This window comes from Zootoca vivipara, chromosome 13 (assembly GCF_963506605.1).
Source record: "Zootoca vivipara chromosome 13, rZooViv1.1, whole genome shotgun sequence".
In the NCBI taxonomy this organism is placed as follows: domain Eukaryota; kingdom Metazoa; phylum Chordata; class Lepidosauria; order Squamata; family Lacertidae; genus Zootoca; species Zootoca vivipara.
Genome location: NC_083288.1, coordinates 26,791,478 through 26,810,631, shown reverse-complemented (window position 1 = coordinate 26,810,631; position 19,154 = coordinate 26,791,478). Strand labels below are relative to the sequence as shown.

The following is a 19,154-nucleotide window of genomic DNA, read 5'->3' as shown; positions in this document are numbered from 1 at the left end:
AAATCAAACCATTGGTCCACCCACATTGATTGGAAGTGGCTCTTGGAGGTTTCAAGAGCTGGAGATTCCCAACCCTATCTGGAGATGTCAGGAATTGAACCTGGGACCTTCTGTTTGCAACGTACGTGCACTACTACAGACCTTCCTCACCTCCCCACCCCCCACCCCAATGTCTGCCACTGGAGCCAGCTGCCTCCCTCTGCCCAATTCTAGGGCCACCTCTGCTCATCTGACCCAGCTTCTATTTGCACTGGGAAGGAAGCTGCCGAGAACGAGTCAAGAAGGTGCATTTGGGGTGAATCTGCACTGGTTAGTGCAAGTGACAATTAGAGGGGAGGGAAATGGCAGGGACTGAACAGCACTTTGCTCATTTCTTGGAGGCAGAGATGCGCTGCAGCAGATCTTTCAGAGTTTGGGTACAGGACCATTTAGGCATTTAGTAACAAGAAAGACGAGGGGACCCAGGTGGCGCTGTGGTTAAATCACGGAGCCTAGGGCTTGCTGATCAGAAGGTCGGCGGTTCGAATCCCTGTGACGGGGTGAGCTCCCGTTGCTTGGTCCCAGCTCCTGCCAACCTAGCAGTTCGAAAGCACGTCAAAATGCAAGTAGATAAATAGGAACCGCTATAGCGGGAAGGTAAACGGCGTTTCCATGTGCTGCTCTGGTTTGCCAGAAGCGGCTTTGTCATGCTGGCCACATGACCTGGAAGCTATACGCCGGCTCCCTTGGCCAATAATGCGAGATGAGCGCGCAACCCCAGAGTCGGTCACGACTGGACCTAATGGTCAGGGGTCCCTTTACCTTTTTAACAAGAAAGACAGGTGCGACAAGCCAAGAGATCCTTTGTTTATCCACTGCTTCCACCTTGGGTCATTCTTCTTACAGAAGTTAAGAGTTCAAACAGTAATTAGCAGTTGGTTGACCTGAAATAACATGCCCCCTTCATCCCTTCTCTTCCCCTCACCCTGCCCCTTCTCAGTGCAACACAATCTCCCCTTGACACCCATCTTTCTTTCAATCTAATATTACACATTAGATTGCTCACATGATTCTGCCTTTAAGAATTGCTCCTCTCACAAACAGTTGGGGGGTCTGTGTATTGGGGAAGGGAGGGGAGCTGCTCTAGACTGGGACCCTGGCATGGAGCACAGGGGGACTTAACTCTTTGTCCTTGCTGCAGTTTTCCAGGGAATCCTTCCCATAATGATTTGCCTGCTCAGAAACCTCCCTGAGCATCTATCGTAGAGACCTTGTGTGTCACTGCAGAGGACACTGAAATCACACTCCGTTGATGTAAGGAGCAAGGAACTGGCCAGGCAACTGGACTCTGGCTCTGTCATTGCCATGGGTGAATTAGCCATTCTCAGTTAGGGAGGGCTGAATTTGCCCGTTTCTCTTTCTCTAACTTTCTCCTTTTTCCAACATTAGATTCAATTTGCCACATTTCTGCATCAGTTTGCAATTCCTCATGAATATTCCCCAGCACCTTCGCACACATTTCTCCTAATAGACACATTCTTTCTATGCACTTTGGCATAATGTGCACATTTTTGCGAGCAATTTTCCTAAACCTAATGCATTTGTGCACCTTATTTTCATTAATATATGTAATTTGATGTACACTTCCCCCCTCCCAATATGTGCATTTTTGCACATTGGAGAACTGCATCACAAAATTCAGAGAAGTGTGAATTTCAAATGATGATGGTTCCCCCCCCCCTATTTGTACATTGTTTCAGGAACAATGCATTAGGTAGGTTCACATGAAAAGACAAACTGAAGCAAATTTCTTTCCACAATTCCTAGCTAGAATTTACCCAACAAACTGCAGGAAAAGAGAGGTGATGGGAGAAAGCTCCTTTCCTGGGAAATTTGTCTTGTCTTTCATACTGATCTCCTTCAATGGAACTTCAATAAGCTTACGACAAAACTCCAAACATAGTTTGAAAACCCTAATACAATCTGAATTTGCTTGAATTAATTCAGATGTGAGGACACTGTAATTCAGCCCAGGTGTTCCTTCCAAGCCAGAATGCCTGTCAAAGATGTTTGTGTTCCTATTTCCAGATTCCATCTAAGTCAGACTTACTCAGGTACACCCCAAAACACTAAATTCTAGGTTGGTGTTTGCAAGGCTCCTGCAGTGCGATTTCTCACTTCATTGCTTGTCCTGTAAAAAAATCTTGTTTCTCTTCTTCAAGTGATTTGGATTACTCACCGCTTTCGGCTGCAAGTGACATGTTGGAGTGTTTCACTGGAGAGTCGTCGTATCCCTCAATATCAATTTTCTCCTGAATGTCAGCTTCATAGTCCTTCTGGCAGGGGAGGAGGGGGAAGACAAAGGGATAACCATTTAAATACTCTATAAAGCAGCTATCAAATGTTCCAGATCACAAACCTCTGTGTTAGCCCAACAGGGTTAACCTGAGATTCTTTGCAGAAAGTTCAAGGTGCTAGTCCTCATTTTTAAGCTTCACTCACAACATTCTTATAGAAGTGCAGTCTTTGTTTTTGTTTTTCCCCACCTGCCTCTGAGCTGTCATTCCCTTTTGGCTTCCGGTCACTCTTTTCATGTACTTCTTTTTCTCTTTCTAACGCTCAGCCTGGAGGTAACATCCCCTGGTTGGCTGGATCTGTTGGAAATCCGAAAGGAAGATGAACACGTTAAGAAGTTTAGGATCATGAACTGATAGATGTGGCTCTTTGTCCTAGAAGAGATAACTTAAGAGCAGATTGACTGTGCTGCTTTCTTCTTGGAAGAAAACAAGCCACCTTTGTCTATATCAGGTACCCCCAAACTGAAGCCCTCCAGATGTTTTGGCCTACAACTCCCATGATCCCTAGCTAACAGGAACCAGTGGTCAGGGAAGATGGGAACTGTAGTCCAAAACATCTGGAGGGCCGAAGTTTGGGGATGCCTGGTCTATATGGTACCTAGAGACTCCCATGGCAAGCCCTACAAGTCCTTACTGCCCCTCTGCCCTACAGTGAATATAACCAACAGAAAACCATTTGAATCATCTCGCTGGTTGCTTCAGATATAGCCATTTCCTTTGGAATTGCCATCCTTTGTTTTCTCACTTTTTATGGAGCTTCCAGAAAACATAGGTCTCAGCCCATTGCATCCCACTGTTGCCTTCTGGTGTTTACCTAGACCTGATTTGTGGCAATTTGGGGATAATAAAATGTAATAGCTCCATAACTTGCCTAATGCAGAAAGGCAAAGTGCAGTGGCTCTGTTGCCTTTAATTAAACACTTCCTGTTTGCAGGCTTATTCTATTTAGAATCCAGCCTCTCTGCTCTTGCTCCCATCACGCCTGCAGAATGCTGCTTTGTGGGGGGCTTACACCTGGATCAGGCAGCTTCAGTTTAGCTGAATCATAGAAACATAGAGTTTGAAGGGACTCTCAGAATCATCTAGTCCAACCCCCTGCAATGCAGGAATATGTAGCTGTCCCTTATAGAGACTGAACCTGAGATGGAGGGGCAAGTTATGCCAGTGTATGGATTTTATCTGCCCTGAATCTACCATCAATCAGTTTAACCGAATAACCTCAAGCTGCTTATATTAGAACATATTTCTATTTTAATGTTTTAACATTGTTTTACTGTATATTTTTTATTATGGGAATTTATTTTAATATTTGTGCAGCTTGTTTTGAAACTAAACAATATTAAAAAAACACCTTGTGTGATCAGAGAAAGAGAAAAAATATTCATATTCTTCTTATCAAGCATCATTTTATAATCTTCCATGGTGTCCCATTCAGTCATCTAAAAAGACCCAAATCTGTCAACCTTTCCCCATAGATCAGGTGTCCAGCAGGCCCTGATCATATTTGTTACACTTTTCTGCACCTTTTTCCAGTTCTATGATATCTTTTTTTAGATGATTTGTTCAGAACTGTATACGGCATTTCAAGTGCAGCTGCATTACAGATTTATATGAAGACATATTAATCTCAACAATGCTAGCAGGTTAATTTTCAGTCCCTTTCCTAATAATCTCTAGCAATGGATTTGCCACACACACACACCCATCACCATACACTGAGTTGAAATACTTTTTCTGAAGCACTAGGAGGCGCTGTTCAGCAAAAGCTTCTGAATCAGGGGGGCTGCTGGCGCCTAGCATACTAGTGGAATTGTCTCTGCTTAGTCACCTAGCCAGAGAGTGCAAGAAGCCAGACTTTTCTTGATTCTGCACCCCCTGTGTGGTCCAATTTCCAATGGGGTAAAAGCAGGGGGTGTTCAGGGCCTAACTCATCTTCAGTATCTCAGCAAAGTCACTGTCTAAGAGAGCATAGAAGCTAGCAGGCTGAGCTACGAACTAAGAAGTCTTTGGTTTGAATATTAGGAAACCAATATTTCCCCAACTTTCAGTTCCATTCTCTACATGAAAATTCAAGGGCATTTCCTCGAGCCCTTTATCTAATATACATTTTCGTGTATGCAATTTTTGACTAAAATATTATTATAAATTAATCATAAAAAAATTATTTCCTTCCAACCCTTCACCACCCAATCAGGTTCAAGCAGTTTAAGAATACAATATTAAAAACTGTTTAAAACAAATTAGATGTATATACCTCAACCGAGGTAAAGAGATGTGTCTGCATAATAGCAGTGCCAGAAACACTATTTTTGGTGGCGGTGGGGGGGGGGGGAATTCCACAACTTCTGGACTACCACAGAGATTGCTCTCCCCTGTGCTGCTAGCCCCAACATTTATGAGGGCACAGCAGAATGGCCAAGAGGAAACTATGAAGAGGTCACCTACACACACACACACACACACAAAAGCAATTTCACCATGATATGACACATTTTGCACGAATTTGTAACTATATTAGTGAAATTCTGCACCTTCCTCTAATGTACATTCTTTGTTTGGAGAACTACATCACAACATTCAGGGTGCAAATTTCAAAATGCAAGTTTCAAAGTTGCCTTTTCATTCACTATTGGTTTGGAAAGTGCAAGTTGGGTAGGTTTGCATAAAAATGCAGACGCTGATGTATTTCTCCTGATCGCTATTCAAACCTCAGGGACTTCTTATGCACACCCAAGCCTTATTCGCCCTGCTGTACCAGCCAGTCTATGAGGAAGGGAAGATATAATTCAAAGCAGGGCTCAGCAGGGCTTAGACCCAGAACCTGGAATCACATGAAGCAATTAACCGAGTGTCTCTTGGCATGTGCAAAATCATTGGTCCCATTGAGAAATTGCAATCATATCTAAGCTTTTGCCCCCACCCCTGCAAAATTAGCTTCCCGTTTAGAGGGTTGCTGTGGCTTCCACATCAACTTGAGCAACTACAGCTCTCATTTTAAGAAAAGAAGCTCTATAAGGAATGTTGCCCTGGTGATGCAAATTATCAACTTCATTCCCCCCCCCCAACCCAGATAAATGCTAATCAATATGCACAAAGTGCTCCAGTCCACAATTTAGGGTTTTATGTAATACCTAATTTGGCTCTTTTTTTAAAAAAAAGAGCTTTGAGGGACTGCATATTAAGTTAATGGAGCTCTAGGGTACCACACCTTAGATAAACTTTATCTTTTTCCTCCTGCACAAGCTGGGCTGAGCTCCTTATGCGCCAGCTGATGGAGCTGCAAGAGCAATGCTGCAATGGACTAAGCCTCCTAGGGATGCTGCTGCAGAGCCCCCTTCACTGGCAAGTGTACGAAGGAAAGACTGAACAGGTGCATGTCGAGATGCTTTATAGGCACATGGTCCCATTTAAATACAAGGCATTGAATGTGATGGCCCACAGAGTATTGCCCAGCTCTGTGAGTCAAGCAATTCTCCTGTTTTTCCTCCACTTTCTAATTTCTAGATGGGTTGAGGCTCAACTTCCCTTCCACCCCTCCTTACACTGCCAAATCCTCATACAGAAGACCACCCCACACCTCACTCTAGACCCCTGCCCAACTGGTGCATTGCAGGCTTGGCTTCTTCTACCTTCAGCTAAAACCAGCATGAGCAAACAACAGTTCCTTCCTTCCTACAGTTCTGAAGCATGCCCATATGGAAGTTTTTCACCTTGTTACCCTCGGTCATCACGTCTCCCTTTCCTTCTGCAATCTGGACTAATGGATGCTAAGAGATATCGAAAGCAGGAATAGCTCAGTGTTAGAGCACCTGCTTGGCATGCAGAAGGGCCTGGGATCATTTCCAAATGTCTCTAGGTAGGGCTGGGAAGATTCCCATCTGGAATCCTGGAGCACCAATGCCAGACAGTGTAGATCCGTTGGGGAAATGTTAGGCTTGCTGGGGGCGGGGGGGGGGCAGATGCAGCCTTCTCTATTTGGCCCTCTAGAGTCAACCAGCTTTTCTCAGTCTTGGGTCCTTAAACGGTGCTGGACTTCAACTCCCATCATTCCTATCCAACATGGCCAGAGGTCAGGGATGAAGGGACCTGTAGCTCAAGAACATCTGGTGACCCAAGGTTGAGAAAAGCTGCTCAAGAATCTCCCCAGGCCACACCCACTCTTTAGTCACATGACTGGGATGTGTCTTTGAACTCAGATAACGCATCTTGGTTGCCTGGATGGAGGACAGAGAGGAGTATGTGGAGAAAATTACATTTGTTGCTCTGCCCATGTTTGCCTCTGGCTCCACCCACCTTTGGCATGTGGACCATGGAAAGTTGCCCAGAGAGGAAGGTGCCCCTCAGGCTGAAAATGGTCCCCCATGGTGCTGGTGTAGACAATACTGAAGTACATGGACCAATGGTCCAACTCAGCATCAAGCAGCTTCCTATGCTGGAAACCAGCTGTGATCTATGGCAGATATCTCCAAAACATCTCTCTCCTACCTTTTATTCTTTTTTGTTTTTAGAGAATCCATGACAGCAGTCAGAATATTCCTATTGAAAAGCCTAGTCACCAGACAACTGTGTCTCTATAGAACGCCTCTTCTATGCAACAAGAGCACCAGGCAGTTCCATTTCCATCATCTGATAAAAAGCTAAAAAGAGAAGCACAGCTAAAAAAGTTCAGGCGTTGGAGCATGTTCCATGCAAATGTAGGTTTAGACACGGGCTAAAGCTGGGTTGCTGGAGGGGCTACAACTCCCATCATCGCAGACCATTGGCCATGATGACTGTCAGGCTCAAAGGAGTTGGGAGTCCAGTATCTATTACCACAGGTTCTCTATCCATGATTTAAAGTCAGCTAGGGATGGAGAGAAATACATCGTGGTGCAGAGAAAGTGAAGAGACAGAAATCATCCAGCACCCCCAAACCACCACCACCCCCAAAAAGATCACAGAGTAATCCAATGGATTTGATAAGCATTAGGTTCAGGACAAGCTAAAGGAAGCATTTCTTCCCACAACACCAATGTCCTTAACTTCTGGAAGGAATTTCAAAAACATTTGGAGACGACGTGCATTTGCTTAGACAGGTTTTGCAAAAGGGAATGTGAATTCACAGAGGATAAGTGTATCAATTATGAGAGTTTGTTTGATCACAAACTTCCCAGAGTACTTTGGCCACGATGGATATATTCTGCCTCCCTTGTTGGAAGCTGTGGTGAGGGAAGGTGCTTCTGCAGTACGGTCTTGCTTTTGGGCTTCCCATAAATATCTGATTGGCCATTGTGAGAACAGGATGCTGGACTGGATGGGCCATTGGCCTGATTCAGCAGGGCTGTTTTTATGTTCTTAATCTAGCTGGTCACTGTTCAGAGAGAGGGGGTTGGACTAACAGTCCGATCCTATATGTGTCTCCTCAGAAATAAGCCCCACTGAGTACAGTGGGACTTACTCTGAGGTAGGCATGAATCTTAAACAGACCTTTGGTCGAATCCAGCAAGGCAATTTCATTATCCTCATAGGAAAGCATCAATGGAAAAGAGATGCTAACTTCTTACAAACTCCTTGTTTGTCCAAAAGTGACATTCATAGCTCTTAAACATGGGCAACCTTCCATAAAGTATCCCAACATTTCATTACAGAAGGGTTTGTACCCTGTAACCTCCATCCCCTCCTTTTGAAGGCTAGAGCATTGAAAAGGATGCTGTCAGCGGATCCACATCAGAAACAAGGAGCTGCACATCACAAAGAAGAAACCAACCAACTTTTGCAAGCACACAAAAAGCAGGTTCCTTTCTTGGCAGGGGAAAAAAAAGCAGTAACCTGCAGCTACTTTCCTAAGAAAGAGAGAGAAGCAAAGGTGGGAGATGCCTCAGAAGTCCAAGCAAACAGCTGGTGGAGAGAAATGGTTGGAGGCTCCTCAAACCTCCTTGAGATTTTTTTTTGGGGAGGGGGGGTGTATTTAGATTAAATGCTCTGAAGAAGGTATGGGGAACTACAACTTCCATCAGTCACAGCAAGCACGGCCAATTGGGATTTTTTTTGTTGGCCCCAAGCTTCTCAAAGGGTTCCTTGGCTCTTTCCAAGAGCAGCCTCAGCTCCCTCCTCTCACATTGCCCTCCCTTCCATGTCCTGCAATCTCCACACACAGGCCCCTCCATAGGCTCCCTTGAAGAACCAACTTATTGGATAAGCTCACCTACCTGTATGCTTGCAGAGAGACCTCGATGGGGAGGCAGAGAAGGTTCAAGCCAGGGGTCTTTTCGCTGCTCCGTGGAACCCCTCTCTCCTTAGCGGTTCCCTACAGCCTGCAACAGGCGGTAATGAGATGAGAGAGCTCTCCAGAGGAGCTTCAAAGTCCTGACTCATGGCTGCTGTTTTAATCTGGCCGTGCCACCTGGCATCAGGGGTGTTCCTGGTGGTTCTAGATGCAACATTTTTTTTCTAAGGGCCAGTAAACAACATTATCTGGAGTTACCATGAGGCGCAACCTCCCTGCTACCCATCTGTGCTCTTGAACTTTGCTGGCACGCCCCTCCCATCTCACCAGGACTGGTCTCACCAACATTAGAAAGGTCCCGTAAGTTTCGAGCGATTCCTAGCAAGGCCAACTCTTCTTCCTCAATGAGCGTTTGGTCCTCCTGGGTCACGTTGCCTTCTCAGCTTCGCATCCTCGAGATAAACTTGTTTACAGATCTCAAGGGGATTTCCTCTGCTGGGGGTGGAGGGGTGGGGGAAGAAGGGGGAACCCTCACAAATAGAGTCACTGGTGTTTTCCTTTTGGATTGGTGTGGGTTTTTTAAATTTTTAAAAAAGTTTCTTGTGGGGATTCCCTCTTTTGGCTGAAGGCTGGTGAGCACCGTTTACTGCTTTCAGCTGAAATGGCTGCTAGAAGAGGAAAGAAAAGATGAAAGCAAGGCAGGAATTGTATCTGTCTGGACCTTATTAACTTTGAATGAGTTCTCACGGGTGCATTTTACCTGCCTGTACTTGAAGTCATCAGAAGCAGTGCTCTACTTAGAAGCACATACAGGTTGCATGCATGTCTGACGTACGCAAGGCCTCAACTGTCTGGCAAAGCTTCAATTAAATGTAGAAGCACATATCTTTAACCAAAGCACAGGGCCTGGGGAGAAAGTAAAGCCCCATATATTAGAATGGTTTAATCAAGTTCTATGTAAATGGCTACAGTTCTGAATATTTTAGTGCACTTAGGGATGCTTGACGAATTCGAGTTAATGGTGCAAACTTGATCTGTGGCTCTCAGACCAATGCAATTATCCTTCAGACCTCACAGTCTCAGGTATGAGCTTAAAAAGAACAGAAAAAAAGTTTGTTTTAAATCATTTTCATTCAGTGGCTACCAAAGCAGTCACAACCATCGGACGACAGTAATGTTATAATAAAACATTACAAAGAAACACCAGCAGAAAGTGTTTGATAGCCGCAAGCTGTTGAAGTTGCTGAAGAACTGTGATTGGTGGCTAAAGAATGCCTGGGTGAAAAGGGGATCCTCTGACGGATGGGTAAAAGCACTCAGCTGTTGTTGCCATCCTAATCTCTGAAGGGAGGCTCCTCCATAGGGTAGGTGCCACCACAAAGAAGGCTAACAAGATGGACAAACTTAGTTGGTCTCTAAGGTACTACTGGAAGGATTTTTTTTTATTAAGATGGACTTCTGGTGGCCATGGCACAATCAACAAGTCTCTCCCCACAGAGCCCAGTTAATTAATTAAATGTATTTTGTGATTGAATATATATAGTATTTGAATAGTATTTTGTGCAATATATCATGCAGGATATATATATATAAATATATATATATATTTGCAGACCCATGTGAAAATGAGATGAAAGGGATTTGTGTATGAAATCACAGAATTGTAAAGTCTGTAAAGCCCCATTGCTGAGATGGCTATGTTAAAAACCATGTGAAAGCAGCAACAAAGAGGGAGAAAAGTGGGATGACCAGATTAGGGAGGGGAGCACCTCACCTGGAGTCCACTCGCACCTGGCAGCACCTCAGCTGTCACGAGCCTCCTGTGCCTTGCAAAGGATTCTGGTAAATGTTCTTGGAAGCATGGTTCATTCAGGAAGGGAGTGGTCTGTCCAGTCCTGTAGAGTCTCACACTCATCACACCCCTGTGCCTGTACATGTTGTTGTCAAATCTGTTATCCATCCTTCACCAGCAGGACCCAGAACGGGTTACAGTTTAAAATCCAGAACTATAAACAGTTAAAGCAGATTAAAGTCACAGGAATCATTACCATTATCATCTATTTTATTCTATTTATATGCTGCCCATTTGACTTGGTTGCTCCAGTAACTCTGGGTGGCTTCCAACAGATATGAAAACTTAATAAAACATCAAACATTAAAAACTTCCCTGTACAGGACTGCCTTCAGATGTCTTCTAAAGTTGTATAGCTCTTTATCTCCCTGACATCTGATGGAAGGGTGTTCCACAGGGTGGGTGCCACTACCGAGAAGGCCCTCTGCCTGGTTCCCTGTAACCTCGCAATGAGGGAAACATCAGAAGGCCCTCAGAGCTGGACCTCAGTGTCTGGACTGAATGACAGGGATGGAGACGCTCCTTCAGGTATACAAGGCTGAAGCTGCTTAGGTGAGCCCTGAAAATACACACCTCAGGGGTCAAAGGCCAGAGTTACAAGGTGTATCTTCAGCATTTGCTGAGTTGTGAAGAAGCCAGACGTGCCTCTGTGGGGAGGGAGTTATTCAACTTAGGGGTTGCCACAAACAATGCCCTCTCTACAACCCTCTGAACCTCTGAGGGAACTTCTAAAACCACCAAGAGGCCCCCTCTGCTGATCTTAATGTCTGGAGGGGTTCTGGAGGGAAGGAAGCAACCTTTCAGATATTTATTAGAAGATGAGTGGCAGGTTTAAGCAAACTCCCTTTTAAGAAATCTTAGGGCCACACTAGATGAGACATGGGATAATCTTCGGCATCCCCCCACTCCCTGAAAAAAGAAAAGGCACCAGAGCTGTTTCATCACCCCTTCACTCTGGATCCTGTCAGGCCATACAGTCGGGTGAAGGGGCCAATAATTTGTCATGTGTTGCTTTCTCAATCTGGACTGCCTTTCCTGCACTGCTCTTTGCCTGGCAGTGAATAACTTATATAGGTTCCCATACGATACTGGCATGTTTTACCTCAGACATACAACAGTTCTGTGGTGGTGGGGAGGTTTCAATAAGGAAGACACCAAGAAAGTAAGTACTGTAAGGAATAGCTTCCCTCTCCACAGCGGGTCCTATCATAGCTGGATTAAGGCAGCCTCCTCAGGCGGCAGATACTGGGGGTCGGTACTGTTGCTGCTGAGGTGTTGGAAAACATAGGTTTGTAGGCTACATGGCCAGCCTTTTGGGCTCTGATCTAGCTTGCTGTCCTTAGGTATGGTGGAGGATGCTGCCTCATATGCAGTGCTGAGGTAAGATTCAGCTGCCAAAACACTTGGTTTCTCTGTGTGGAATTGTGTGTGGTGGGGAGGAAGGAGGTGCCATTTTGTTCTTTGTTGGAGGCAACATAACATCTTGGTCCTGCCCTGTCTCTTCCTCGGTGCTGAAGCCACTATCAAATGGAGGCAGGGCTGCAACTACTGTACTGTATTTTTTTTTAAACACACACACACATTCCAGGAGATCCTATTCATTGATTTGCCATATCACAGGTTATTTGGCCTTTATTGATCTTCACTTGGAGGCAGTGCTTTTTTCCCTAGAAAAAGAGGTGCAGGAACTCCCACCTTTTTTTGACGGACAACCCTATGCTTTTTGATGGAAAACCCTAAACTGCACTCAGATTTGTCCCTTCTCCTGTCTCTCTCTCTCCCCCCCCCCGCCCCCTTTGTATGTTTTATGCTGTCAAATTGTGAATTGTAAGCTCTTTGAAGCAGAGACCTTTCTTTCTTTCTTTCTTCTGTGTGCTAATGCTGTATAGTACTGTTTTCTACTATTGACGTCACTGCATCAATCCATTGCCACAATTACTGAGGAATAATTCAGTGTAAGTAATCAGACCACTCTTGGATTTTTGTCGAAATAGAATATACCATAATTCTTCAGACATGTTTCCGAACTAGGAGACGTCTTGAGCACCCTTAATGACCAAATAAAATACAACATCCATTTAGTTTGCCTCTGTCAAATTTGATCAATATTCTTTGTATGCGGATGAGAAATGACATACAATAAACACTGCCTGAAAGCAGGAGGTCTATTTGACAATCCTTGCTCTCTGGCACTGCCTAACTTGAGAGGCCAGTGGGTGAAATTAGGCTCTTAGTATGCTGCTTTATACTAGGTGAGGCCATTTGTCCAAGAGGAGCCACTGCTAGTGGTTCTGTAGGATATCGTGCAGATCCTAACTGGAGATACCATGGATTGAACCTGGGATTTATTTATTTTTGCATGCAAAACATTTGCTCTGTTACTGAGCTCCAGCTAAATTCAAAGCACACTCTCTGCCATGGAGTTACCGCTCCTGGTTTAATGCCACCTGATCACTTAATATTGCCAAGCTGTACTTTAGGTGTGAGGAGATAGAAGGCATTTGTGAGCTGGGGATGCAAAAATGGCCATCAGGGATATTTTGCTAATCTAAGTGGAGCTGAAGTCTGAGAGGAGGCCCAGTGAAAGGGCATGTTCTTATCTCAAGTGAACAAAACTTCTGATCCCTTGCAAAATGGAATGAATGAGCACATGCATGCTCCACATATCAACTACTTGAGTTTCATGCTGACACTATTTGCTCTGTGCCACCTTTCATTTCTAACTAGGATGAAGGGTAGTGTCTGTCTGTCTGTCTGTCTGTCTACCAACCATCTATCTATTTAAGACTCAAATGCATCATACAGTTTTAGGAAACACTAATCAAATGACTATTATACCCACTGAATCTCCCTGGATAAATGAGTGCATCAACTTCTAATACAAACAGCACAGTGATATGCATTCTTCCTGGTGGCTTAAAGGTAAAGGTAAAGGGACCCCTGACCATTAGGTCCAGTCATGACCGACTCTGGGGTTGCGCGCTCATCTCGCATTATTGGCCGAGGGAGCCTGCGTATAGCTTCCAGGTCATGTGGCCAGCATGACAAAGCCGCTTCTGGCAAACCAGAGCAGCACATGGAAACGCCGTTTACCTTCCCACTGTAGCGGTTCCTATTTATCTACTTGCACTTTGACGTGCTTTCGAACTGCTAGGTTGGCAGGAGCTGGGACCGAGCAACGGGAGCTCACCCCGTCACAGGGATTCGAACCGCTGACCTTCTGATCAGCAAGCCCTAGGCTCAGTGGTTTAACCCACAACGCCACCTGGGTCCCTATAGTGGTGGCTTAGTCATTGTTTAATTGGAGCCAAGCACCAGCAAGGGCATCTCAACCACTAGCCAGAGCTCCACTGTATCATAAAATATCAGGGTAGCTACAACAATAAAACACAATTGAAACCAGTACAAAATAATCCTTACAGTGACTGGCTAATTGAAGAGCTCATCCATTGCCATTTGCTCTGATTGAGCACTAAATCTTTCCCAAACAATTTTTTTGTGTTTGTGTGCCCCTGCTTTGCTGGTGCCATAAGCACAAGCTTAGTCCGCCTGTTGGGTAATCCAGCACTGAGAAGAGACCGAGCCTTTGTACTGGTCAGTTGGCAAACATATTTGGTGGCGATAATGAGAGAGGAAAGCTCACTCAAATAGAAACCAAAGTGAACTTTAGTTGAATTCTAATACTGGTTATGCAATTAGCCTTTGGCTAATTAAACTACCTACGGCCTCTTAAACCATGTGTTGAGGTATTTTTGTTTGTTGTTACTATGTTATGTATTTGTGGTTTTATATTGTAAACAGCCCTGTGATCCTTGAGTGAAGGATGGCATAGAAAGTGGTCGATGTGGCAGGAACTACAACTTCATACAGAGGTTGAATGAGGATTGGGAGGTAGGGAAGTGACGTAATCGTGTACCAAAAGAGAATAGAGGAAGAAAAGGTGGGATGAGGCTTGAGGTCAAGAGCAGAGCAGGCAGGGAAGTGAAGCATGAGGAGTGAATAGGACTGAGGACTCTGAAGACACAATGCTCAAGGCGATGAGGTCTGTATGATAGGAAGGAGGGAGAAAAAAGGAGTAGGTAGATTAGTCAAAGTTGCTAAAAAAAAACCACAGGACAAAACTGGCTGTGGCGTGAAAATCAGGGACCTGAAGAAATGATGCACAGTTGGGGAAAAAAATAAGGGGGGGATATGACAGGGGTTAAATTATACATAAAGCTTACGGACAGGAAAGGCTGTGTGCCGGTGGAGTACAGGATCAGATTTAAGGTGCTGGTTTTGACCTTTAAAGCCCTCTGCGGCTTGGGACCCTCGTACCTATGGGACCGCCTCTCCTGGTATGCCCCGCGGAGGACCTTAAGGTCCACAAATAGCAATATTTTGGAGATCCTGAGCCATAAGGTGGCTAGATTGGCCTCAACTAGGGCCAGGGCCTTTTCAGTATTGGCCCCGACTTGGTGGAACGCTCTCTCACAGGAGACCAGGGCCCTGCAGGATTTGACATCTTTCCGCAGGGCCTGGAGCTGTTCCGCCTGGCCTTTGGGCTGGACTCAGTCTGACCACTACGTTTTTCCTCCCTTATGGTTTTGATTTGGGCCATGTTAAAATGAGGCTGTATTAAAAAAAAATTTAAAAAAAGAAAAATCTGCATTGTATTTTAATCCGCATTTTAGTTGATTGTTTTTTCTTTCTTTTACGTTTTGTTGTGATCTTGTTGATGTCAGCTGCCCTGAGCCCGGCTCTCACTGGGGAGGGCAGGGTATAAATAAAATATTATTATTATTATACTTATTTATTTTATTGACTACATATATATACCAAATTTCTCCTCCAAGGTGCTGAAGGCATTTTGCAGGGTTCTTCCCTCCTCGTTTTCTCCTCGCAACAACCCTGTAGGGGAGGTTAGATTGAGACACAGCAGCTGGCCGAAAGAGTGGAGATTTGAACCCTTGTCAATACTGTTAACCATTGCAGCACACCAGCTCTTTGGGGAATGAGGAAGGTGTCAGGCATAGTGCTCCTAGGTCTAAAGCCCCTAGAATCTTAATAATGGTGTTCTGTATGTTATGATGTGCATTCATTCATTCTTTCTTTTTGCTGAAACTTTTAGACTACTCTTAATTATAAAAGAACCACAGCATTACAAAATGCTATATAAAAACAACTTTATAATAATCCATCCACCATAATAATAATATAAAAGGCACCACTAATGACAGTGGCAGTGACATCACCTACTAAAACTTTTTACTGCACTTCTGTGATCTGGCAAGGCTTGATCAAGGGTTGATGGGTGGGCAAGGAGGCTGCAGAAGTGGCAGGGGTGGTCAATGTGAATGCCACACGGGCTAGAACTAATCAGGCAGGGGTTTGTTTTGCTTTTTTAAGGAGGGAGGGACACCAGCGTCCTTCTAGTCAACTGAAATGCACTTTCCAGGTCCTTTTTTTTTCCTTTGAGAAAGTAAAGAAGAGGCTCTTGTCATTGGACGGTTTTGAACGATGCAGAGAGCAAATGCAGCCAACTAGATTTCTCCTGGGGTATTTGAAAAGAAGCAACATATTTGAAAAGAAGCGACACGGAGACGCGCCAAGCCTTGCGTGAGCATGGAAATGGATGGGCTTGGGCGGTGCCCGTCTCCTCCCCCTGCAACTAGGTGCTTTATGATTAGGCCTATCTCTGAGGAATACCCTCTTCCAGGGGCTGTTTTATCTTCCAGACAGGCCAGCGGGAGCCGGGCACCTCCCTGCTTCTTTTCAGTCCAAAAAACTATGTGGAAATGATGAGGCACCATTAGCTCATGCTGTGCTATGATGCCAGGGCTCGTTTAGCACTCAGAAGAGGCAGCGCTGGAGCTCAGCTTGAAGGGGAAACTGATCCGACTCTCTGTTTCCTTGAGTGTTGGTCAGTTATGGCCATTGCTCAGTGGCTGCAGAGAAATAACATCCAGGCATTTCTATTATGGCATGTTCCAGGTTGCAATAAGAGAAGAAGGGCTATATAGCTCGACGACAGGACACATGGGTTGCATGCAGAAGGAACCAAGTTCAATCCCTGGCATGATCCGGGTAGGGTTGTGATGAAAGACCCGCCTGATTCCCTGGAGAGCTACTGCAGACAAAACTGATGGAGCAATGACACACCATTTGGTACAGTCAGTGTGTAAACCAGGCATCCCCAAACTTCGGCCCTCCAGATGTTTTGGACTACAATTCCCATCATCCCTGACCACTGGTCCTCTTAGCTAGGGATCATGGGAGTTGTAGGCCAAAACATCTGGAGGGCCGCAGTTTGGGGATGCCTGGTGTAAACCATACTGACCAATTGTATAAGGCAGCTTCCTACGTTGCTACATAAGGAAAGCCAGGTTCTGGGGCAAAGCTCCAGTGAGCCCTTCCTCACTCTAAACTCTGCATGCTGCCATGTGTGGGTTCACAACTTTTGAGCCTTCTCTGGTGCCTGTGCCTTTAACAGCAGCTCGATGCGCAGACAGTAAAATTTATCATCTTCATGCCATGAAAAGCTCCAGCTGTTGACCAAGCAACAAAGCAGGTCGTTTCCCTTCCATTTGCCCCCTGCTCAACTGGCAGTCCTAGTGGCTGTGCCTATGCAATTGGGAGGAAGCAGAAGAATTCATCCTTTTTTCCATTCGGAGGCAGAATCTTCCTTCTGGAGAGACAGCTCCCCCCCCCACCCACTTCCTTGGAAGTAATTCAGATTATACTGAAGTCCACCAGCAGAGAGCAGGAGTGAACAAGATACTGTATACAAGCTCCCATAGCTCAGCTTACAATTACCAAGGAAATAAATAAATAAGCAAGGTCAAACAAAAACCCTCAGGGTCAGATGAACAGACCTGGGGGGGGGGGGTATTTTGCTGACCACAAACATAGCAGTCAGACAATAAAGGTAAAGGGGGGAAATTCCCAAAAGAAAACCCCACCCAATTTTAAAGGGATTTTGTGTGTGTGCTTGACAACAGTTCCCGGTGGAAGGAGAAAAACAAGCTCTTTCCTTCTCCTGTTGGTTTAACTATAAAGGCAGTAGATTAACAAAGCAAAACAGAACACAAAGCTTTCTTTATAAATGTAACCGTGACTTGAAATGGATACACGCTGTTTATTTCCTCTGAGCGTGCTGTTCTGCAAGAGCCCATTTTAATGATCTGCCATTGGTGACTCAGCCACAGGAAGCACTCTGCTTGTGTTCAGAGATCCTCTTCACCAGTCAGCTTGCATGTGCACGAGCACATGTTGTGTGTGTTGAGAGAGAGAGAGAGAGAGAGCGAGAGCGAGCGAGAGAGAGAGAGAGAGAGAGAGCACCAGCATCTCTCTGCAAAACAAACAAACAAACAAAAAGTGTCTGAGAAGGTGCTAAAGACTATTGAATCTGTAACCTGATAGGACTGCTATTTATCGGATGTCATTGTCTAGACCAGTGGTTCCCAACAGGTGGTCCAGGGACCCCCAGGGGTCCGCGAGCTATGCCAGAGGGGTCCGCAAGATGCTATTAGAATAAAAAATATATTAAATATATTTCGTATGATAACAGATTTTTTGTTTTGGCCGCTTCCTGCATGAGCAGAGTCTAGCGCAAAACTAGAATTAGATAGAGGCAGTAGTTCTGCTGTATGCCGTTAGGTGGCGCTTTACAAACACTACTGTTTTGCAAAGAGGCAGCGTGCACATTCTACTAACGCTCACCTCCCCAAGATGCTTTGCGCGCGTCGGCTTCATTTGTGCGCTACTGCGCAGGTACCCTGTCTTCTCCATTCCCCTCCCTCCTCCCTGGCGCGTGCTGCCTCTTTGCAAAACAGTAGTGTTTGTAAACAAAGCGTTGTTTTTCGCGGAAGCTACAGTTCGCGTAGTTAAAAATGGATCGTTGGTTAAAAAGTGGTTCATCTCATTAAGAACTGAAAATTAAAACTAACTGTATACTGATGAAGTACTCTGTTGTAACTGTAAAAAACGTATAAATATAAAATATAAAAAGACTCTTAATTTGGCTCTCACTTTTTAATTTTAGGATTAGGAATTAATGGGGGTCCTTGTCACAATAGCGGCTCGATGAGGGGTCCTCGAGAAAATTTTGTTGGGAACCCCTGGTCTAGACAATTTAAACTAATATGAATCTGGCAAAAGCAAGCAACCCAGAGAGCTATTGTGGCGAAATGGTTAAGAGTGTCAGAATACAACCTAGGAGGCCAGGATTTAAATTCCTACACAACCAGGGTAGTCTTGGGCCAGTCATGATCTCTCTGCCTAGTAATCTACCTCACAGAGTTGTTGTGAAGATAAAACGGGCAGGTGAGAGCCAAGTATGCTGCTTTCAGCTCCTTGGCTATAAATGTATTAAATAAACAAAATCCATGCCCCTCCTCCATTTCATTAATAGCCCCTGGGCAAGAGGCCATTTTTCACTTTAGTCAGAGGCACTGAGTTGAGGCAAAGTGGCTACCTCAGACAGCGGGCTTGGGTGCCAGTAAAAACAGCAGAATGGGAGACAGGCAGATGTAACTCCTGGAAAGTTACTCATTTTGAACTAATAATAAACACCATTTTCTTGTACCTTTCCCATTTCCAGTTGGACTTTTACGGGACAGCTTTCTGACAGGTTGTAAGGTGCATGCCCTTATGTTAATCACGGTGAGGAAAGCGTATATCTATGTGGATAGATAGCTCAGTTGGCAGAGCACGAGATTCTTAATCTCAGGCTTGTGCCCACGTTGGGCAAGAAGATTACTGCATTGCAGGGGGTTGGACT

The 19,154-nt window shown here is 44.9% G+C and overlaps 1 protein-coding gene across 3 annotated transcripts in view; it reads right to left on the bottom strand.

The window, feature by feature from the left end:
• Positions 1–8,682, bottom strand: part of SLC4A1 (solute carrier family 4 member 1 (Diego blood group)) — a 44,873-nt gene extending 36,191 nt beyond the window's left edge. For 2 of the 3 annotated variants that reach the window (XM_060281517.1, XM_035134950.2), the window contains exons 1-3: positions 8,525–8,682; positions 2,526–2,633; positions 2,219–2,315 (exon numbers count right to left, since the gene is read on the bottom strand). In XM_060281517.1, coding sequence (XP_060137500.1) covers positions 2,219–2,315; positions 2,526–2,573 — 145 coding nt within the window. In that variant the 5' untranslated portion in view covers positions 2,574–2,633; positions 8,525–8,682. Of the gene's footprint in view, positions 1–2,218; positions 2,316–2,481; positions 2,634–8,524 lie in introns of all 3 variants that reach the window. The other variant, XM_060281518.1, reaches the window with a different exon arrangement.
• Between the last annotated feature and the right edge of the window lie 10,472 nt (positions 8,683–19,154).